General features: G+C 34.5%; 1 protein-coding gene across 1 annotated transcript in view; it reads right to left on the bottom strand.

Annotated features, from left to right (window-relative positions):
- LOC121383695 overlaps positions 1–25,996 on the bottom strand; it is a 290,334-nt gene that overhangs the window by 132,554 nt on the left and 131,784 nt on the right. The window contains exons 5-6 of the mRNA XM_041513789.1: positions 19,103–19,320; positions 16,411–16,530 (exon numbers count right to left, since the gene is read on the bottom strand). Coding sequence (XP_041369723.1) covers positions 16,411–16,530; positions 19,103–19,320 — 338 coding nt within the window. The remainder of the gene's footprint in view (positions 1–16,410; positions 16,531–19,102; positions 19,321–25,996) is intronic.

Genomic DNA, 25,996 nt, shown 5'->3' with positions numbered 1-25,996 from the left:
GATGATGCTACTACATAAATGATCAGAATACATTTCCAAATTAAAAGAAATTATTATTATTATTATTATTTTAACCCTTATCCTGCCGCATTCTTTTTGCTAAATTTAAAGAATTTTCACCTGTTCTACATTTCTAGTAATTTTATTAAAATTCATGGGCATTTTAACATGAAATTACACCCATATATACTATATTGATCCACCTACGTAATGATAGCATTTTGTAGATGGTTATTTTATTTATGTTACCATGGCAACAGCTGCAAATTTCAATATACAATTTTTTCATTAATAATTAAGAAAACATGAATAAAACACTACTATTTTTCTTTTAATTTAAGTGTATGCTGTGATTTATTAAGCATAGTGATTGATTTAAAGAAAAAATTAAGCAGACTGCCATTTTTTTCAGAATAATAGGGTGCAATGCACATACTGTCATCAACGCTTTTTTGTAAATTATGAACGCTAACATTTTATAGTCAGTTATATTATTTATGTTACCATGGTAACAGCTGCAAATTTCAATATACCATATTTTCATTAATAATTATGAAAACTTTAATTAAAAACAATTTTTTTTTTTAAATTTAAGTCTATGCTGTGATTTATTAACCATACTGCTTGATGTAAAGAAAAAATTAAGTCGACAACCGCGGTTTGTCTGAAAAATAGGGTCAGATGCGCATTCGGCTATCATTGCATTTTTGTAAATTATGAACATAATTTCCAACATTAACTATTATACATTTCTGGTAATATTATTAAAATCAGTTGACATTTCAGCATGAAATTACACATATATATACTAAGAATATCCACCTACGTAGCGCTAACATTTTATAGTCAGTTATATTATTTATGTTACCATGGCAACACCTGCAAATTTCAATATGCCATATTTTCATTAATAATTATGAAAACTTTAATTAAAAACTTTTTTAAATTTTTTTTTTTAAGTCTATGCTGTGATTTATTAACCATACTGCTTGATGTAAAGAAAAAATTAAGTCTACAACCGCGTTTTTTCTGAAAAATAGGCTCAGATGCGCATTCGGCTATCAACGCATTCTTTGTAAATTATGAACATAATTTTCAACATTAACTATTATACATTTCTGGTAATATTATTTAAATCAGTTGACATTTCAGCATGAAATTATACACATATATACTAAGAATATCCACCGACATAACACTAACATTTTATAGTCCGTTATATTATTTATGTTACCATGGCAACAGCTGCAAGTTTCAATATAAAATTTTATTAATAATTATGAAAACTTTATACATTTCTGGTAATATTATTAAAATCAGTTATTTTGCTTTTAATTTAAGTCTATGGTGTGATCTATTAACCATACTACTCGATTTAGAAAAAGAATTAAGTAGACAGCCAATTTTGTTTTTGAATAATAGGGTCAAATGCACATACTACCATCAACGCATTTTTGTAACTTGTGGACATTGTGTCCAACATTACCTAGACACTAAAAATATGTATACTATCTCTATTACTTTATATAGCTTTGTCAAATGACACAAGATTTTAAAAAAGGTATATGCCCTTTCACTTCTTGTCATTTTCAAATGAACATTAATTCTGTTACCATGGTAACCAATGCAAAAAGAGGAACCATTTCCCATATGAAATGTTTTAAATGAATTTATTTGAATACAAATCACTGTATAATGATGTAATAATAAGCTCCCAGCTGTTTACAAAAGAAGTGTGAAAATTGTGAATTATGTTACCAAGGTAACCAATGCATAACAGAAAACAAATTTCTAAAAAAATATAATTTTCAAGGACTGAGAAAAAACAATGTATAGTGACATAATTGTACTATGCCTGTAGAAAAGATATATGAAGCTTATTAATTCTGTTACCATGGTAACCAGTTCAAAACTATATGTTACCATGATACCCAGATTGAAACTGTTACCATGGTAACCAATGCAAACTATGTTACCATGGTAAGGTATGTAAAACTGGAAACTATTTGCTGTGTGCATACAACTTTTGGGTCATAAGGTCAAAAGTAAAGGACACCAGTAATCAATAATTTGAGGGTACTTGAAAACTCCAGATCATAACTGCCGCTACTAGGTGGCTATGCCTATTACTATGGGGTTTGGAATCTTTTGAAATTGGACACTGCATTTCATGTACAAACTTTAAGCAGCAGCTATCTTACTATAATCATTCTAAAAATTATTAAAACATATCCATTCATTCCCAAGATTTTAGGGTACCTAATTTTACCCTTCATACCATCTGGCAGAAACCCTGAACACTGATATTAGAATAATAGAAATAGTAAAAAGTATTTTATGCATTTCAGTAATTTATTGTGACACAAGATACATGTACTTGCAATAGTGCTTCACACGGTCACAATTGTAAAACAAAAGAAGCAAAATGTCCATTCACCTAAAAAATATTTTAAACCCAAAGAAACAAACATCAACATGTGAGCCCTAATTAAACCTGTACCATATACAGGGGTTCTAGAATTTTAAAAAAATTCACTTGCCATTGGGCCAGTGGATTTGAAAATTCACTGGCCATGGTGAAAAATTCACTTGCCCAATTTTAACTGTTGATAAAAAAAAAAAAAAAAAAACCCACAGTAAATTAAAATAATTAACTTTTTAATGTACCGGGTACATTTTGCATACTGAGATCATATGTAATCAATTTGTCAATTTGCACAACACAAAGGCTCATTAGGCACACTTTATGTTTGTTTAGAAAAACATGAAACAATTTTTATCAGATTAGAGTAAAGTTACTTATTAAAAAAAATTAAATAATTGTTTCCACTAAAACCACCTAAGTTATATATATATATATATATATATATATAAATTGTTTTTTTAAAATACATATATACTATACACTTGTTTTCTTTTATCATTTTTATATATATATATACATACATACATACATACATAGATACATAGATACATATATATATATATATATATATATATATCGTTAAAAAGTGTATGTTTTTCTCTACATGACAGGCTTGTTTCGTGAGAGAGTTGAATTATTGCTCTCACTCATCAGATGTAGATTTAATTACACCGTCAACGGAAAGCTGATGACGTAATGGACTCTGTGACGTCGAGGTTACGTCACTATGCAGGTCTATAATAGGTGATGTGTGGTATGCGCACAGAAGGTATTTGCGTCTGTGTCGACATGCTGATACGAGTTCATTCTTGGAGTTTAGTGTGCTGGTTTCAGGTTTATACATTATGAACAGTTTTTTTCCTTCAGGCAGAGGTTACATCTTTTGCTCGCTGGAGAGTATGATTTTGCTTTGGATAAAATTTTCCACTTAATGGTGTATGGGGTGAATCTATCCTTCAGTGTCCAAATGTACTGACTTAGCGCTGTTGCGTTCTTCTGTGTTGCGTTTTGAAAACTGCTCGTGTGCGCAGTATATCTCGTCTTAAATGTGTTCTCGGTCAAACCAACGTATGTTTCTTGCTTGTTGTTATCGAGTGTATTAACGGTAGCTTGATATATTACTCCTTTCTGCAAGCATTTGCCCTCAAGTGGACATTCAGCTCTTCGTCTACAGTTGCATTCTCTGGGGGGAACTGCGTCTTTGTCTCTGTGTTGTTGAAGTAGAGTTTTGTTATGCGCTGAAATTATTTTCCCAACATTAGGCATGCAGCTATAGCTAATTTAACGGTGTTTCGATTATAATTTTGTGGAGAGGGTTGCTTTTGGGAAAGCACTCATCGAGTAATCTGAGGAACTGGTGACCTACGTTGGTTTTCACGTTGGAGCTATATGGTGGGTTGTACCAGGTGATGTTTCTATTGCGGTTGTTTCTGCGTCTGTTGTTTTCTGCTGTCGGGGTGTATTTGAGGTTATAGTTATATCCGCTCTTGAGTAAGGCTTCCTTATATGGGCGTTTCGCTTCTTCAAAGATGCACTCATTCGAAGATATATCAGAAAGCCTTTTATTTATTGTTTTTGGTATACTGCGGATGATATTTGGAGGGTGGTTGCTCTTGTTGTGGATGTATAAAGGTGTGTTGTTGGTTTCATATAGGGTTTGACTGAGCTCTTTTCAAGGTCTAGAGTTACGTCTAAGTAATCTACAGATTTTTTGTTGGCGACTATGGTGATCTTGAGTTTATGGTTTGCAAATATTCTGCAAATATCTTTTTTGATTATCTCTATGGTTCTCGGTGACTCATTGAATGCAGCTAGGCCATCGTCGCGATATAGTCCTATATTGTTGCCGTATTTGGCTTGTAGTTCTGAAAGAAGAAAGAGCCCGACTATTTCGCAAATTTCTGCTCCATCGTAACTACCCATAGTTACATCAAACCGTGATTGTTTGCCTCTTTTGCACCATGCCTTGCTGTTGTTAAATAGCAGTGAATTTCTTGCTTGTAATATTATTTCCATCTCATCGCTAGAAATATCATCGAATTTGGATGCGAACTGTAGGGCTTGTTTCACGAGATTTTCTGTTATGGACGGATATATATACATACATACATACATAATCCATGTTACATATTACAACAATTAACAGTATTAAAAACAAATAAATATTCTATCACTTATGAATGAGTATATATTGATGTACTTATGAATGGGAAATCCTCCCCACACCCACCCCCAAAAATCCCACCCATCCCCTCCAAAAAAAACAACATACAAAATTACTAATTTTTCAATATAGGTACTTTGTTATATTTACCTATTTCATGATATTGTGTCATTAGTTATTTTTATTATTCATTTATTTTTTGCAATTTATGTGATATTTTATAAATTAAATTAATAATTTATACATTGACCGTTTTGCAACATAAATGGTGACATGCAACCTTTAAAAACTAATAAAAGACTGGTTATCGTTTCGCATTTTACGCTTGCACTGTACTACTATTAACATTAGAGTAACAAATCTTTGGGTACCAGTGCAAATAAGAACATGGCGGCAAGCAATAATAAAAAAAAAAAATTCCAGTGTTTACACTTTATAACTTGAATAAAGTTACATCGGTAGGTATACCAATATCATCAATGGGTCGAAGATTACTGGTTGCCAACTATTTGTTAGTAAAATATCGCATGTGATAGCAAATCGAAAGAAATTACTTGTAGATGTTTCTTTTGTTTTCGTACGATCCAACTCCAAGCGTTGTAGATTTTTTTTTTTGGATCACTTGCCATCGGGATCTCACAAAGTAACTTTTACTGGCCCGAATCCAAAAACGACTGGCCTCTGGCATCGGGCCACCGTATTCTAGAAGCCCTGTACATAATGTGTATCAAGTGTTGAACACTTATGCATGATACAAAATAGATCTAAATGGTCACCTGAATAAATTGCTGACCACAACTACCAAACACATGGAGTGTGGGGCACCCATTTTCCTTGGGGGATTAAAATTACCAAAATTATGGTTTTGGGTTTTCCAAATAAATTTGGTTGGAAATGGTCTAGTATTTCTGAAGACATAATCGTTTAAATGCATTTGTCTACATGATAGATGGTTTAATGAATTTGTCTCCTACCTGAGGGGAGGGGGGACAGGGGACACAACATTAACGAAATTCGCAAAATTTATATTTTTATGGTATTTCTGGACACGATAATTGGCTTAATTTTCCCCTATCTGTGCCCCACCCTTAGGAGAGGGGTAGAATGACCAAATTCACAAGGAAATGGGTCACGGATATGCAATTTCTATATAACTATTGTGAACTCCATCATCACCAAAGGGACATTCACAAGTTATATACACTGGTCATCTATTTGCCTTTATATATTATTTGAATACTATCCAAGTATAGCATTTCGGGCAAATGAGCTGGCCTAAAACCTTTTCACGATGTATTTCCATCATTTTACTCTGACACAATATTAGTTGTGATTCATTTGCAAACCTATATATAATAATTATATAGCTGTTCAGGGCTGTAACTAGGATTTAAACAATGAGCATGGAAGGTGCAAGACACCATTTTGCAGTCATTTCTGGGAGGTTACATACTTAAAACATCAGTATCAATAAACTATTTTTCTATTATTTTAACCACACAACTGAGTAGTTAATAGTCTAAAACTCCTTAAACGGTTAAGAAGAGAATTTTCTATAATGCTTTCCGGATTTTTTGTGTGCCCCCCCCCCCCAGCTACAGCCCTGATGCCGCTTCATTTTTTTTTCATTTTGGGCCCTGTCGCTTAGGCCCTTGGAGAGGGAGGTTAGAATGTGTTTAGGTGTGGCACAAAATGTAGTTGGAACTGATTAAGAACTTTTTGAGAAGTCAAAAAAATTAAACATTTATGCGTGACGCACAGTAGTCCGAGCGGACGTAGAAAATGTGCTCCCTACCGCAATAGGACACTTGAGATGTCACACAAATACTAGTAAATCTTGAACACATTATTATCGGAATCATGAATTTATATTTGTGCAACTTCTTCTGACATGTTTATTGAGGGAGTGAAAGAAGAAGAAATCACTGGCAGTTGGTCAATAAAAAACGTGACTACTTACTCTGAATCTATTGCAAACCATTATCCTACTGTAATTTTCACATTTTATATAGGTCCATATAGTTACCGCACGATTATTTTGGGGTGTTGCGTAACACGAAAAAAGGACCGTGTCGATGTTCTAAAAAACGGTTGACAACTGTTGCAAGGGGAAAAAAATTGGACCTCGCGGCGAGGGTGTGTATATCCCCGACGCATCCACACCAATTGGTACCGTACAGGCATGATGTACTAATCATAAGCGTACGAGATCCCGTTTTGTTTTGTAGCGGTGGGAGAGGGAGAAAGGCAGGCTAATTTGTGCCCAAATTAAACGAAAATACCACCAACTAAAAAACAACATTTATTAGTTTTAGCGTTACTGCCAACCAGCTATATATAATATAGGGTTTCAAACGAAGCACTACACCATTGTATTGTGAGAGAAATGTTGGAACTACTAGTACATGATGAAAAGGTTTCAGGCCAGCTCAATTTGCCCGAATGTCTGTCGTATTCGCCTGAAATTTAGATTTTGGTACTAATAAATTTATCAAAATACAATAGATCCAACACAACTAGTTTACCTCATGATGATTAATTTATCTCTATAACATTTGCACATGTGTGCAGGGAATGGGTCGCCTGCCCCCAACCTCCACCCCCTTTCCGGTCCCTGCTCGAGCAGATTAAAAAACCAACACCAAATTCAATACATAAACCCTATAAACTTCGCTCTCCATACGCCCCTACCTAAAATCCCAGCACACATGCCTGATTTTTTTTAAATTGTCATCCACCATACAAACATAATTACAAAACATTCACTGCTTGTATATGCTAACTTATTCATAAAAAGCCATGTACGGCGCCTCCCCCCCCCCACCCACACAATCGTTCGATCCGCGACTGGTACAGTATAGTACATGCTTTAATCTATTTCAATAATAAAACAAAAAACCGGTGGCGCCACATAATTATGTGTGACACGCAACGAGAATGTTTTGTGATTGGTTATTGAAAATAATGTAGGTCAAGGTATTCCCCAGACTAGTTCAGAAGATATTCTTAACCTATCGTTTGTAATTCATTTTTTAAAAATGAAAACAAATATATATCCACTCAGTAGTGATTAATACCAATGTGAATGTAATATGTCATGTTGAAAAGGAAAAACTGGCAGAAAAAACCCAACAACAAAACAACAACGAACACCGAGCACATGTATGTATTCGATCATATAGTCGACGTAACTGTTCAAGCAAACATACATGTAGCTAGTTAGAATATCGTCTGCTGTAGTATAAGTAACCACGTTGTAATTATTAATGAAAACAGTTAGCAGCACATGCAAACCATGTATACTACTGCTGTCAAATTGTATGGTGGGAAATGTGCGGTCACATGACCTGTTGTTTATAAATAGAAATAGGGAAATGGTGCTTTTCGATGATTGTTTATGCCGTCGGATTACAACTAGTTGATTGTGTTTGTACCTTTTTTTAGGCATTAAAAGTGATACTTGTTCTGTTTTAATGCAACTGTCATAATGTAGTTCATATATAATAGTATATTATGACAACTTTGTAGAGATAAAAGAAACCGCTACCAAAAAACAAGAAACCATAACAAACAATAGCACGCGCCATTTGACGGGTATTTTTTGTTTTAAAAAAAAACATAAGATGTACAACCACAATTTAGCAAATATTTGCATATGTCATTCTAAGACTATTTATTGATATTTTCTTACTTTGTTTTTGACAAAAATGTCAACAATTAATTTAGAAAATGTTTTTTAAATGAAAACAATGCAAAGTGACGTCAATGTGATGACGCTTGACGTGTATACACGTCAACGGCAGGATAAGGGTTAAAATATATGTGAATAACCTTATGGTATGTTTACTGTCAGTGCTAGGGATAGTTCTAGGAAAATGAGACACTTAAGGTTTCAATAAGGTGGATTTTACAGTACCCAACTACCAAGGTTACATTATCATCCACCAAGGGTACTTTTCCCAAAAGATGTTATATTAATTTACATATTAGTTAACTAATGTATATTTCAGCTAAGTAAACCTTCTTATGTAGACACTATATATGATAGATTAATCCATTATCTAAATGATCAGTACAGATGACCACATTGTATGTAATGTTTTTATTTTGTAATCAAATATATGTGATTAACCTTACTGTATGTTTACTATCCATGCTAGTAGTGGAGCGAATCAAAATGACGAAACTTGCAATAATAGTGGTCATCTGTTCTGTTATAAAGACAGGCTGCAGGTTCTGAAATCAAGTCTTAAATGAGTGGCAAGCAGTGTGGACCATACCACTAACAAGTCAGCAGGTGTGCAGGCAGAATTAATGGAATTTTCTGTAAGGAGACTGGAATTTTAGGTGATGGTAGAGATCTTGTCACAAAGGTAGTGTTGGACAGCTCAGTATTTTATATAGCGCAACTGACAGAAACAAGTGGACACTTATAAACAATGAGGAATGGGGAAATCTAACAAAATATGAGTGCCACCCAGAGGCATCAATGGCTTCACTATGAGAGCTGACTGATTTCTTCAAATGCACTTGCAAATTTATGGCTCATTAATAGGAGGGGACGTAGCATAGTGGTAAAGTGTTCACTTGATGCGCGGTTGGTCTAGGATCGATCCCCGTCGGTGGACCCATTAGGCTATTTCTTGTTCCAGCCAGTGCTCCACAACTGGTGTAACAAAGGCTGTGGTATGTATTATCCTGTCTGTGGGATGGCGCATATAAAAGATCCCTTGCTGCTAATTGAAAAAAGTAGCCCATGAAGTGGCGACACCGGGTTTCCTCTCTCAATATCTGTGTGGTTCTTAACCATATGTCTGACGCCATATAACGACCAATAAAATGTGCTGAGTGCGTTGTTAAATAAAATATTTCCTTCCTTCCATTAATAGGAGATGGTATAAATATATATAAAAAAAACCCAGAATTACAGGTAGTGAAATGTTTAAGCAACACTTTGACAGCAAATTAGAATTTACATTGTCAAACCATTAACAAACATAACTGAACACATTTTATTCTGACTGAGCACATCGAGTTTGCATTTTTTAATGTCAGGATACCAACTTTTAAGTACGTAAATACTGTCTTAGTTTTCAATAACAATTACATTGTATCTAATCACATTAAATATTTATTATAAGCAATTCCTTAATTTTATAAACCATAGTCAAACATTTAAAACAACAGAACATTTATTTCATAATTTCATTTTGAAAAATGTGGCACCACTCCAACTAATTGCCCACTAATTTTATATAGCACCTATCATGGCATATATATATATATATATATGTATGTATGTCTCTGTATGTGTGTGTGTGGGGGGGGGGGGGGGGGGGAGTGGGGGGGGGGGGGGGGGGGAGTGTTCTCTACACTGTCAGCCTACAGTTTATGAGAAATTTTAATTTGGCCACCAATATAAGTAATACAGAACTGAGGAAGATGAAACTGTTAAAAGTAACAGTCACACAAAAGACTTGTTGGTATAAAGAGGATGACCTACATATAATAATGAAACACTATATTAAAGTGACCCTTTATTGGTTCTTTTTTTTTACCCTTGGGTACTGTGTGTGTTGTTTAGTGAGCATGATGCAGTTTTGCCAGTTTGCAATGGAATTCAGTTTTAGCTGGTCTATTTTTATATTTTTTTACAATAATGATATTTAATACTAGGAATAAAAAGCAAGTACTAGGCCACCTAAAATAACATTACATTGCAAATTAACAAAATTACATCATGCTTACTACACCGGTCTCGGTGGCGTCGTGGCAGGCCATCGGTCTACAGGCTGGTAGGTACTGGGTTCGGATCCCAGTCGAGGCATGGGATTTTTAATCCAGATACCGACTCCAAACCCTGAGTGAGTGCTCCGCAAGGCTCAATGGGTAGGTGTAAACCACTTGCACCGACCAGTGATCCATAACTGGTTCAACAAAGGCCATGGTTTGTGCTATCCTGCCTGTGGGAAGCGCAAATAAAAGATCCCTTGCTGCCTGTCGTAAAAAGAGTAGCCTATGTGGCGACAGCGGGTTTCCTCTAAAAACAGTGTCAAAAATGACCATATGTTTGACGTCCAATAGCCGATGATAAGATAAAAAATCAATGTGCTCTAGTGGCGTCGTTAAATAAAACAAACTTTACTTTACTTTGCTTACTACACCATGCACAACACTACCAGAGATCTTACATTCTATTGGAGTTTTAAAATTGGCCAATAAAAGGTCACTGTAAAATAATGTTACAATGCATTTTACATCTGTCAGTCCATTCAGCTGATTGGGTTCTTTCTCATTTCAACCAGTGCACCACAACTGGTCAAAGTCCATGGTATGTGCTTTTCTGTCTGTGGGAAAGTGCATATAAAAGATCCCTTGCTACAATAAGAAAAATGTAGCGGGTTTCCTCTGATGAGTCAGAATTACCAAATGTGTGACATCCAGTAGCCGATGATTAATTAATCAATGTGCTCTAGTGGTGTCGTTAAACAAAACAAACTTCTTCTTTACATCTGTCAAATTATTTTATTATTATTAATTGATTAATTGATTTTAACGACTGTGTTAATCATTTTACAAATATACAGTGGCACTTTATTTTTAACAGTTCCATCTCCTTAGGTACATTGCCTGTATTGGTTAGCATCTTGCATTAATTAAAATAAACTTGTATATAATAACTGAACTACTTTCATCGTATTCCATGACCCCTAAAACCATGGGTTAGATGCAAGAATTACATTTTAGTACCAAATAATAAGGAAGTTATTGTTATTTTCTCAATTTGGACCACCATATTGGTGACCATCATGTATTTACATGGCCCATTTATTTAAATCTGAATTTTGATACCACCAATGCTCTCCTTGGCTCCTAAAACCATAGGGTACATGCAATAATTGTTGTTTATATGTCAATTTATAAGCAAGCTATAGCCATTTCCCTAATTTGGCCACCATTTAGGCCGCCCGGGTGGCAACCAGTAGATTATTGATGTGGACCAAACTGTGCACACTTTGAATCCAAATTGGCATTTGGCTATTCACATATATATATTTTTTAATTATAATAATAAATAATAATGATAATAATAATTTCTTAAATTTTGGAAATCTAACCTGATCATTTAGATAATGGATTAATCCATCATATATACTTATTTAGTTGTTAGTGTCTATTATAAGAAGGTGTTTACTTAGCTGAAATATATATTGGCTAACAAATAAGTAAATTAATATACCATATTTTGGGAAAAGTACCCTCGGTGGATGATCTTGTACCTAGGTAGTTAGTGTCTCATTTCTTATAATTTTGAAATCTACCTTTATCATTTAGATATTGGATTAATCCACCATATACATACTTAATTATTAGTGTCTACATAAGGTGTTTACTTAGATAAAATATACAATAGCTAACAAAGAAAGGAAATGTTTTATTTAATGACGCACTCAACACATTTTATTTACAGTTATATGGCATCAGATATATGGTTAAGGATCACACAGAGATACAGAAAGATGAAAACCGCTGTCGCCACTTCATGAGCTACTCTTTTTGATTAGCAGCAATGGATCTTTTATATGCACCATCCCATAGACAGGGTAGTACATACCACGGCCTTTGATATGCAAGTCATGGTGCACTGGCTGGAACGAGAAATCAATAGCTAACAAATACATAAATTAATATACAATATTAAGCAAAAGTACCTTCGGTCGATGATAATGTACCCTCGGTAGTTAGGTACTGTAAAATCCACCCTATTGAAATCTTAAGTGTCTCAATTTTCTATAACTATCCCTAGCACTGATAGTATACATACAGTAAGGTTATTCAAATATATTTAAAAAAAAAAAAAAAAAAATAATAATAATAATAATAATAATTTCTTATAATTTGCAAATCTACCCTGATCATTTAGATAACTGATTGCTCCATCATATACATATTTAGTTGTTGAATACCACTCTAACTGTTGTGGTTTATAATCATAAATTTACATTATATGATTATAAAACAAAGAACAACATTTAATTATTTTTAACAAAACACTGGTGTAAACACTATTTACAAATGGCGATCACATTCAGGTATTTCTGTTGCTACTCACATAATACGGAAACAAACACATCCTTTCTCTACAAATCAACTCGGAATATCTCGGCAGATCAATGGAATGACACCGAGTGTAATTAGACTTGTGTACTAAGTTCAGCCAACGAACCTTTTCACTAACGTTCGTGAACTATTTGATTGGTTCTCGACGTGGCCATTTGGTTTACTGTGATGTGAAATGTATAAACCTGTCTAGTGGACGTTTGTCTGCTCGGTCTCGCTGAACTTGGCCCAGGTGTTCCAATCACAAACGCTTCAAGTCATTCTGATGTGCTCAAAAGTGTTATTAGTTAATTTGTTTGAGGATGAGATCCGAGAGCAGGATCCAAACATAAATAAACAATGAATAATAATGTGTAAGTCACAAAGAATATATTTATAAATGTCATTAATTTTATACTCATACTGTAAATAATGTTATTTCTTATGGGCATTTTAGCACATAATTTTATTTTAGATCCAAGTATAACCGACCTGTCATTATGAGTGTTAACAAGCAAGTCGATTTCGCTAGATGTGATCTTTCATGTTACATTTTGTGTCATGCTAAATAATAAAAAAATAGTCATCATATCTTGCCAATGTATACAGTGATTGCGTGATAAACAACAGTTTTATATCAACATTTTGTTATAAAAACTTGGATCATAAAAGCTATTCTATTTTATTTAACACATGAAACAAACACTGCAAATAATATTTATGATAGTGTAATTTATTTATAATAAAATCATTAAATTACTTTTTCGGTCATCTTTGTATGTTTATGTCAAAATTTCCACTACCTCAGGTGTACTTTTTCTAACCGATATGACCACAAGCAGTGGTAGAAGTTAGGACATATTTTCACTGGCCCGGGGGACTGGTAGCTGAGGAAACTTACTAGTCCCCAGGAAAAATCACTAGCCCACCCCCCTCCCACCCTCACTTCATTATTGAAGCAGTTTGACAAGACGAAACCTATATGGGATAGTTGTTCAAGGATTGAACACACATTACTATGTTGCTTGTACTTTATCTTTAAAGGAATGCGGCAGCAAAGGGTGGGGTGAACATGCCTCATCTATAATCAGAATATTATGACAATTTTCGGAATTCGGAAACAAAAAACGAAAAATTCCGATTGTGTTTGCAGTAAATATCCGGATTTATCAAGACCAAACGAAACTGTGACACTTTTGACTTTGTCAATCTGTCATGGCAAATTTTGATGAAATACATCTACAGTTTGTATGTTTAACAGGTTTCATTGGCAAAATAGTCTGACTGTCCGCAACATGAATCTGGGTCACAACTGCCCAGTATTACTTGCCCGGGGGACTAGCATCATTTAAATTGTACTCGCCTCCAGGGGTTTCTACTCGCCTAGGGTGAGGGGGCCAGCGTTAGCTTCTATCCCTGCCACAAGTCTTATATTCTCTCATCCCTAGTGTGATATTTCCACCACCTCGGGTGTACTTTTTCCAACCCATATGACCACAAGTCTTATATTCTCCAGGGTTCATACAGGTTTGAGAAAATAAAATTCAAGGACTTTCAAGGACTTTTTCCAAGTACTTAAATTCATTTTTCAAGGACACAAAAATATGTTTTAAATAAACTTACCCAGTAATAAAAAGTAGACTGTCATTGCACATATAATTATACACTGCTTGAAGCCTTGTTAATTTAACACGGAACTCCTTCTGAATATACCCTGAGTGAGTGATCCGCAAGGCTCAATGGGTAGGTGTAAACCACTTGCACCGACCAGTGATCCATAACTGGTTCAACAAAGGCCATGGTTTGTGCTATCCTGCCTGTGGGAAGCGCAAATAAAAGATCCCTTGCTGCTAATCGGAAGAGTAGCCCATGTAGTGGCGACAGCGGGTTTCCTCTCAAAATCTGTGTGGTTCTTAACCATATGTCTGACGCCATATAACCGTAAATACAATGTGTCGAGTGCGTCGTTAAATAAAACACTTCTTTCTTTTTTTTCCCTTCTGAATAGGCCTATGAGTACATTTATTGACGATATTTAAATGTTTCTTTACAACAGATGTCACAGATACTAACAGTGTATTACAGATGATGCACTACTTATTTCATACAAACCAATTTTACAGCTTTGCCCTCCAGTATAATTCTAAAAACGATCTTTTAATGCTTAGGTGCGCCGGTTTACCGGACATCACCGTATACATATCGAGGTCGGCTTGTCCGCATCTTGAGCACGGGCATCGCTGAACTAATCTGTGACATCATTTCCCAAGAACGCTATGGCTGTTTGCCTATTATCACTCACCAGTAAACCCAGTCACAAAATTTATCGAGTTGCAAAATACTAATGCATATCATTAAATATGTTAAACTAGCCTGAGAAACAAAAACAAAGTACACACCTGATCATTTATTCAAACAACAAACTTCGTAACGCTGCCTCGCCCATGCTTGCTATACTGAATGCTTTAGAGCATAGTCTGCATCGCGCTTTGTGTCCATCATTGGGCACACACAAAAGCCAGTCCTTGTAATCCTCGGTTTGCAACCAGGTATCGTTAAATTTACACTTGCCTGGCATGTTGAAAGAATATTAATGGTTAATTTAACAATCAAACAATGGCATATTCCGATGATGCACAACAACCACATGTCCGCATGTGCAAATACTTTGACCCAATCAGAGAGCAGTATTTGTGAATATTTAATTTCCGTGGACAGCCGAAGCACATATTTGGCGGGAATGACAAAGAAGTTTTGGATTGATGCATAAATAAACTTACGGAAGCGATTCAATATTTTTTTTTACTAAAGTTAGGAAAGGCATGTTTCCTATTTTTTCAGGAGGGGAAAATAAAATTCAAGGACTTTTCAAAGACTTTTTCACAAAAATAAGATTTTTTCAAGGTTTTCAAGGCCTTGAAAATACATTAAAGGGACATTCCTGACTTTGCTGCAATGTTTAAGATGTTATCGACTAACAGAGACGTTTTGGTGACTGCAATTACATATCAAATATAATTTTCTGCATAACATATTAGTAGCTGTATATTAAACATGTTTCTGATCGTTCTAATATTTGTACTAGGTTAAATTTCATTATATTTCCTAAAAAAATATTTTTTCATACGTACGAAATTATTTGAAGACAAAATCCAGTTTGGTCTTCTTACAAATATTAAGAGGACCAGAAACACATTGAATATAAAGCCACTGATATTCTAAACAAGAAAATATATTTAATATGTAAGTTTAATCGTAGAAATATGTTATTAGTCGGAAACATCTTACAATGCAGAAAACTCAGGAATGTCCCTTTAACAAAATTCAAGTACTTTCAAGCACCTGTGCGAACCCTGATTCTCTCATCCCTAGTGTGATATGACAGACACACACATTCACCAAACACAAGTCTTATATTCTCTCATCCCTAGTGTGATATGACAGACACACACATTCACCAAACACAAGTCTTATATTCTCTCATTCCTAGTGTGATATGACATACACACACATTCACCAAACACAAGTCTTATATTCTCTCATCCCTAGTGTGACATGACATAAACACATTCACTAAATTCACCTATTAATCACATCTGTGTGACGTACCTCATAAGCAACATTCATAATACTATTGTAAACCATTTTGTACTTGGTTGTTGGGTTTTTACAATTGTAGCCTTTTATAATGACACCAGATACTCTAATTTGTTTGAAGTACCTCTTTCCCTTGTAAAAGGGCATGATTTTTCCTCATTCTGTACTTTATTGTTGACCATGTACAACTGTAGCCTATTACAATGACACCATTTATTTCAATCTGAATGCTTTTTAACCATACCTGAAATAAATATATTAATGCCCATAATCAAGCGAGAAATTTGTTGAAAAAGATCCTTACTTTTTGTTCTAAAATGTATTATACATACCAATTTTATCTTACTATACTAATATAATTCTAACTGTGCACTAAAAAAATTATTATACAAAATCTCACATGCGTAATACATGTTCACCCGAAAGATGTCATGACCCCAGCCAGGTTGGGCCTCCACGAGTCCAAAATATTGTACTTGATTACTCAAGGGTCAAACTCACCCTGGACCCAAGTACCTGACACTTACACTAGATGATAATCAGACGTCATGACCCCAGCCAGGCTGGGCCTCCACAAGTCCAAAATATTGTACTTGATTACTCAAGGGTCAAACTCACCCTGGACCCAAGTACCTGACACTTACACTAGATGATAATCAGACGTCATGACCCCAGCCAGGTTAGGCCTCCACGAGTCCAAAATATTGTACTTGATTACTCAAGGGTCAAACTCACCCTGGACCCAAGTACCTGACACTTACACTAGATGATAATCAGACGTCATGACCCCAGCCAGGTTGGGCCTCCACGAGTCCAAAATATTGGACTTGATTACTCAAGGGTCAAACTCACCCTGGACCCAAGTACCTGACACTTACACTAGATGATAATCAGACGTCATGACCCCAGCCAGGTTGGGCCTCCACGAGTCCAAAATATTGGACTTGATTACTCAAGGGTCAAACTCACCCTGGACCCAAGTACCTGACACTTACACTAGATGATAATGAGACTAAGGAATAAATTAAGTAGTATTATGCATTGTAATTCCTGCGGTGAACACTGATGCCAAATCATGCCATATTGTATTGCATTATGCATGTTAATTCCTGCGGTGAACACTGATGCCAAATCATGCATATTGTATTGCATTCCAGACATTCAACTTCTGTTTTCCCTTCATGTCTCATATTTTTAAAACCCTACGATCACGATCCATGACATCATTGTTTATGACAGTTTATTTTCACTTTCAATCGACAATGAGTAATCCATCCATCATCTACATCTACTTCAAAGTCTGTATTATCAGTTATTTTTGGTGAATACATCCTTTACAAATCTTCAGTTTTCATTAAACAATAATGTCCAACAAGTTTTAAAAGAAATAATTAAACAAACAGTAAGAAATCGAACCCATGTGTGTGTTACGTCATCAATGACGTGCATGATTCATATGTAATAAATACAGAACAATCCACCAATTGTTTTGCCATACAATTAGTAAGAAATCGATAATATTGAAACAAATATTGCGATAACAACTTAAATACGAATACCAGTCAACGTGTTCGATTGTCATTCAACTATGTTCTAACATTCACAGAATCAAGATAGATAACTCCTGTGAATGTTGACTGCAGTCGAGAATGGGAGGGAAATTAAGAGTTAATCATAATATAGAAAGGTGGTATGTAATAAATACAGAACAACCCACCAATTGGTTTGCCATGTTAGTGATTATCACTTATAGTTTGCATGATTCATACCACTACGCGGTCTCGTGGTACAATATTCTTGCGCACTATAAACTTGTGCAATAAATAACATGACAAAACAACTGGTATGTGGTTCTGTCTATATGTCACACAATACAGAAACCAAAATTTATATATAATAATAATAATTTAATGTACATATATATGTAATAATACCAGCTAGTGCTATCCATCCTACTCTGTTATCCCATTCAGAATCGGCATCAAATTTTGCCGATACCGAAGTGCTAATTGCAAGACTGAGTTAATAGAAATGTAATATTCTGCTCAGTTAGATTAATGGGTACCAGCTGACAAGAATATTGACATCCCATTTGGAGTGGACCTGAACGTTCACCAATGTCGGAGAGCCATTAGCAAGCATGACATGACAACAAGATATGACAGATCAAAGCTGGCAGAGGACAGCAGATGACCCCCAGTTAAGCTGGCGACTGTGAATAAAAGAAGTCATAGCAGATACCACACAGAGATCCATCCATCTAGACAGACATGGGTTGTACACGAACCAGAGCCTGTTAATATTATAACTACCAGTTGTGAAATACATAATGATGAAAAGTCAATTGTTTAATAAACCATTATAAAAACCACGTCCTTGCCAGTAGTCATACATATATGAAGACTATTCAGTTTTAGTAAGAGACGATGATTCTTTAATATTGGATTAATTCACTCCTTTTAGGCTCCCTTTTCGGGGGGAGGGGGCGAGGTAGTAGGGGTCAGTGCAGAATTACCAAATTTACATATTTGTTTCTCCATTTAGTGTCATGGACGATTCCTACCTAATTTAGTTGCATGTGGTTTAGTTTTCGAGAAGTTGAAAATGTGAAAGTTTACATAACAGATGAAAACAGATAGCAATGGATAACTTAGAATTTTGGTTCACATGATCTAAAGACATAACTTACCAAAACATCAGTAGAAATTATTTTTACATTAATAACTTGCTCGCACTAATTTCATGCTTCACAATCAAGAATACATGAGCAGAAAAGACAAAAGTAAATTTCTGAGTAGGAAAAAACCACAATTCACCTCCAAGAACTTATTCGTCATTTTAGGATTTTTTGGTCTCCAGAACAATCCATAAGACTCCCCTGAGTTAGTTGTTAAATAAGCCTTTAAACCACGAAGACTCCTTTTAACATCAAAGGCAGAAATTGACGCTAGTGATTTTTTCACCAGAGACGGCGATGAAAGCAATTGGTCAGGCTCTATACCATAGAAGCTTGTTAACAAGAACCCATCTTGACCTGTAAACAGTAAAACATTTTTTTTTAAATAATAATAAGTTTGTTTTGTTTAATGACACCACAAGAGCACATTGCTTTATTAATCATTAGCTACTGGATGTAATACATTTGATAATTTTGACATAGTTTTAGAGAGGAAACCCGCAACATTTTTCCATTAGTAGCAATGCATCTTTTATATGCATCATCCCACAGACAGGATAGCACATACCATGGCCTTTGATATAGCAGTCGAGGTGCACTGGCTGGAATGAGAAATACCCAATGGGCCAATTGATGGGGATCGATCCTAAATCGACCGTGCATCAAGGGAGCACATTACCACCGGGCTATGTCCCGCTCCTAATAATAACAAATTTCCAACCAATTTTCATGTACTTTTATCTAATGAGGGACAACACCTTTGTTTTCACTTCAAATCCTATACCGCAATGTCTGATCAAAACATGAAGAAAGTATTTCATGTACTTTTATCTAATGAGGGACAACACCTTTGTTTTCACTTCAAATCCTATACCGCAATGTCTGATCAAAACATGAAGAAAGTATTTCATGTACTTTTATCTAATGAGGGACAACACCTTTGTTTTCACTTCAAATCCTATACCGCAATGTCTGATCAAAACATGAAGAAAGTATTTCATGTACTTTTATCTAATGAGGGACAACACCTTTGTTTTTCACTTCAAATCCTATACCGCAATGTCTGATCAAAACATGAAGAAAGTATTTCATGTACTTTTATCTAATGAGGGACAACACCTTTGTTTTTCACTTCAAATCCTATACCGCAATGTCTGATCAAAACATGAAGAAAGTATTTCATGTACTTTTATCTAATGAGGGACAACACCTTTGTTTTTCACTTCAAATCCTATACCGCAATGTCTGATCAAAACATGAACAAAGTATTTCATGTACTTTTATCTAATGAGGGACAACACCTTTGTTTTTCACTTCAAATCCTATACCGCAATGTCTGATCAAAACATGAACAAAGTATTTCATGTACTTTTATCTAATGAGGGACAACACCTTTGTTTTCACTTCAAATCCTATACCGCAATGTCTGATCAAAACATGAACAAAGTATTTCATGTACTTTTATCTAATGAGGGACAACACCTTTGTTTTCACTTCAAATCCTATACCGCAATGTCTGATCAAAACATGAACAAAGTATTTTATGTACTTTTATCTAATGAGGGACAACACCTTTGTTTTCACTTCAAATCCTATACCGCAATGTCTGATCAAAACATGAACAAAGTATTTCATGTACTTTTATCTAATGAGGGACAACACCTTTGTTTTCACTTCAAATCCTATACCACAATGTCTGATCAAAACATGAACAAAGTATTTCATGTACTTTTATCTAATGAGGGACAACACCTTTGTTTTCACTTCAAATCCTATACCACAACGTCTGATCAAAACATTAAGAAAGTATTTCATCAGTGTGTGTGCGTGCATGCGGACATGTAAAAACATATATGATGAAAAATAATTGCAGTAAATTTATAGTTAACTTAATTTTCTTTCAATGTTGCACCTTACTTACACAACTTACATTTAACCTAAAGGCCATGTCCAAAATAAGGAGAATCACCGTTACGATTCCACAACAGCTCAAAATGTTTGGTCACATTTCCACTATTGATAGAATCAACATCACCATCAGACCAGTGGTGCAAGTTTACCCGATTTTACCTTTTTAGCAGTATATTTTAATATGTTTTCGGCTTTAGATGAACTAAAATAAATATGTCAATGTTTCGCTCCATAAAAAAAAAGATATGAAAAAAGTTAATTTTAAACTGAAATCATGTAATGTTTATTCAATGTTTATTAATTATCAATAAAATTTCACTTTCGAATACTTTTTTGTGAGCTTTTGTAGACAAATTACTTTACAAAATACAACCATACTTGTCACAGTGGCAGTATTTAATTTCATGTTATAAACATTTTAAAACATGTTGTTAGGGATCGCGGTTCACGTCTTGACAGTTTTACATCTGGTTTTGTCATAGTGCAGTGTTTGGTTTCGTCAATATGCAGAATAGGCTATATCCCGAACCTAGTTAAGACACGAAAATACATTTATACACACACACACACACACACACGAAATCTGACCATTTTCTATCAACGAAAATCAAAGTTAAAAGTTTATTTAAATTAATGCCACCACTATAGCACATTAATTTATTAATCATTCCTTATCAAATACTGGACTATCCTGACAGTCTTAGAAAAATGCTGCTATATAACAAGCCCATATGGGTTGATTTGACCTAATCTATGTAAAGTTACAAATATAGCTATGCCCCCCCCCCCCCCCCCACACACACACACACTAGAGGTTATGTCCCCCACTCCAGATATCATTCCTATGGGCCTGAGTAAAAAATCTTTTACGCACACATTCTCACAAGCAGGACAGATGAGGCAACTGCCCCCCCCCCCCCCCCAAGTGCTAGGGCAAATATACTCATTCAGGGAAAAACCTTGCCAACATTTGGTCAACATGAGCTGGCCTGAAAACCTATGATCCTGTATTTCCATCATTCTGTATAGTGGTGAATTTTATTTGTAGAATGCAAGAAATTGAATTTCTATTTTTCAAAATGTTCTGGGAAAGGATTCCCCAAATCTTTCGAGAGCTGACGTAAACTCTACCAAAAGTAATTGAACCATTTTAGCTTATTCTTTTTTAAATAGGCCTACCAGTACAAAGTCCTACATAGTAAATTGAAAAATTATAGTACTTTGCAAACTGAACAATTTTGTTTTATTAATATTCATTGTTTGCTATTATTTGTAATTGTAATTGTAACAATTATTGATTGCATCGTACTATTTGATCCAATAATTTGGTAATCTTAATGACTGGTGTATATATATTTTCAGCGTATACAGAAGTACATGTATACAAAATATTGTGCGAAATCCCATGTAAATGTTGCCATCAAATTTACTGTCTTTGAGCAACTCATATCTGTCTCTGCATGATGGCCAAATCCAGTCAACTTGTCAGATTTTGTGGATTCGCCGATTTCCTAAGATGTTTTTACAATTTGAAAAAAAAGGAATTTAGTGTGTTTACATAGTATAAGCATATTACAATTTCAATATTCTTGAGCTATATATGCAAAGATTGTGTATGGGATCAATTCATTTGCAGTTAAATCTAAAACTAACGAAATATGTCATTTGTAACTGAGATTAAAGAACCTTTAATATCAAGGAATGCAAATTAATCACATTGCACCTGTTATTTTATTATAGTATTCTGGTATTAGAGGTGGTTGTTTACATTTTTGAAGTTTATTCCTTTTTATTTTTGTTACATTTTCAGAATTATTTTTAAATTATCTGTCCTATAACTAAGTTTTCCAGTGCTAATGTTTAATTCACTACTGATTTTTAAAACATTTTATATATGGTTTATAATATGGCTGAATGTAGCATCAAGAGTCAAATTTGCTTTCACAAATAAACACAGGAGAAAGGTTGCACTGCTTTCAGCTAAAAGCACCAGCTGTTAAAAAGAAAAAAAACCCAAACATTCACTATTTTATTTTAAATGAATACACAGATAATCTAAACCGTACATTTTTTTTTATTATATCTTATTACAAATCCAAACACAGGGTAATGGACAAAACAGTTGAGTTGATTTTTGACATGCTGTTTACAAACCACTACACTCTAAAGAAAACACCAAACACTGCCATCATAATTGCATTTTAAAGATAAAAGATCGAATTTTCGTAAATAAAGCTAATAAAAATTATTGTGGTTTATAAAATGTTATAAATTGATGTTAAATGTAAAAATACTGGAATTTAAAAGGTTACTTCATTCTTATTTTAACTTTTTGGCAATATATGTACCATATATTGCCGTGTATTAGCCGACTCCTTGTATAAGCCGACCTCTTAGTTTGACCCTAAATATCAAGTACAAAATCATCGGCCTCGTGTATAAGCCGAAGTCATCTTTTGTCCAGCTGTACATTGCATTGGTTTCAATAATACTGTCAACAAATAGACTTGTGCCTTTCTTTTTCATTGTATTTTTTCCCCTTTAATTATTACAGACACGGTAATCGTCATCTCAATGCTAACGTCTTCCATGTCGTGCAAAAATAATTTAGCACCGATAAATCATAACAGGAAAACAAACAATTCAAGCTGTAACAACATATCATTGCACATAAGTAATTAAATTATTCACTGGACAGCAAATAATACTCATTAAGGCATGTTTAATCCCTGTTTTCCCCTCCACACAGAAAAATGATTCTGTGGTCCATGGCTGTTGTTTACACAAAATTGTTTAATCCAATCAAATAAGAGCTTACAAAATGATATAAACAGAGGTGTCAAACAAAGATGGCGGAACACGTTTTTACCATTGAAATGACAATAAAACAAGTAATTTTTATTATTATTCATCAAACTATTAATGCATTTAAGAACAAAAAACTACATAATATTGCATGATGGGGTGTATTATTTATATTGTGCACAAATTATTGTTACATAAGCTGTGAAAGGCTCTAAGGGTCTGATCAAAATTTGTTAGTCGGGGTCGGGAGTGTTTTCGATCGGAATTTTATGAACCAATTTGTTGCCTCCGTGTATAAGCCGACTCTCTTCTTTTGGAAAGTATTTCTAGACTTCAAAAGTCGGCTAATACACGGCAATATACGGTACTGTAAATCGTATGGAACATAATGCCTAACATCCTGACATGAGAAATACGAACAATTACCTAAAACCTGAATAGTTTCAGCTCTCTATAACCAGTATCCGTTATCAGTGTCTAGCCGTGTTTACACGCAGAGAATGATCAGAAGTGTGACCAAACATTTTGGGCTGTTGTGGAAACATAACAGTGAGAATGGCCCAGTGTAACATTACTGAGTTACTACTCTGACCAATGATCATGATACATTTATAGAATATTAGGAAAATATTGCCAAAATTAATGACAAGTTATTTTCTATAATTTTCCCCACCCCATCCCAAAGTATATAAAACAAAATATCAGTTTAAAGGCACTCAATCACGGATTTAGTGGGCTTTATTTCTCTAAATATGGATTATAAATGGAAATTACATTCATTTGGAATATCAAACCTAGTTATTGTATGATCTAAAACATTTTAATTGAACTACGATCGAGGGAATTCCATGACATGAATTTGGAAGTCTTCTGAAAAGTCATAAAAATACGGCAAAACAGACTCGTAGTGATGAGGCTGTATATACGACAATATATATTTTAGAATTTTATATAAACAACCGCCGCGTATAGAGACTTGGTAAATGAGAGCCGGCTATATAATAAAATAATTTTAAAAAAATAAAAAATAATTTCATAACGAAAATAACTGCAAATACGCTGAAATAAAATAATAAATAGTCGGAACATGAACATGATCATCATCAGGCACGTGTACATGGAATTTAGCAGGGGAGAGAGTCTAGACGGTTACAACGCTATAGTACTTGGTTCGAAAACATATAACATGTTTTCCAGCATCACAAATGTGGCATACAACCAGCCAGTTGTTTTTCGTTAAACATTTGCAAATTATTTTGACGAAAGTGGTCATTCGGTTTAATGTTCAGCGTAAAAAAAAAACACAAAAAAAAAACACAAAAAAAAAACACACAAAAACAAACAAACAAAACAGTATATATAGGTTTTGCCATCCAAAGGTTGGCTTAATTATTACTGAAGTTCAGCCTGCCATTTGTGCATGTGTGCATGCATGTTAATCTTGCATTTTTATAGAAACACCCCCCCCCCCCCCCCCCCCCCCCCCCCGATAAAACCCCTTTTGGGTAGTTTTAAGATTCAATATTAATAATATACGCATATAGTGTTTTTGTATGCCAACTTTCGTATGCCTAAACACTTCCAGAACCGTTCATTCTCAGAAGTTACGCTGTAATCTTGTAACAAAGCATGTTGACTGTTTACCCGTGTCACTTTACACAGTAAAATTTAATTTGAAATATAAAAATAAACATGAACTAATACAATTTTAGAATGTTGATTATATAACAAGATTTCTAGTATGTTCAATTTCAATATTTTTTAATAATACTTATTACGATTCGTAAGCATAACCGATTTACACAACGCTTTCGTTGGAAAACATAATTTCGTAAAACTTTGGGCATATTCGTTAATCTGTCTGTACGGAAGCAATTCACATTTATAGTCCATCCCACAGGGAACACCTTTTTTCATGCTATGGAATTTACTACAAGTTATTTATTTCTGAACCGAATGTTTTCTAAATTGCACACAAAAATAACATTTTACTTTTCTTCTTACTGGTTTATTCTAGTAGCACATGTAGCACGTGCTACGGCTCCGCGCTTCAGGGGGACCCGCGGTGAGTAATTGTGTACATTTATTTTCCCCAGGTAATTTTTCCCCGAAGGGGTTGAAAAATATTAGAGGGAATGATTTTCTGCGATCACGGAAAAATGGACGGAATCACGGAATTTAGTAACTGAAACGGAATTTGCAATTTTTTAAAAATAACCTTCAAAAGTTGTATTTCTGGTTCAAGCACCATAATAAATATTTTTAGTAGTTTTAAGATTTAATATTGATAATATACGCATAGTGTTTTGGTATGCGA

Source organism: Gigantopelta aegis, chromosome 10 (assembly GCF_016097555.1).
Source record: "Gigantopelta aegis isolate Gae_Host chromosome 10, Gae_host_genome, whole genome shotgun sequence".
Classification (NCBI taxonomy): domain Eukaryota; kingdom Metazoa; phylum Mollusca; class Gastropoda; order Neomphalida; family Peltospiridae; genus Gigantopelta; species Gigantopelta aegis.
Note: the sequence above shows the minus strand (reverse complement) of the source record. Positions and strands in the feature narration are given on the sequence as shown.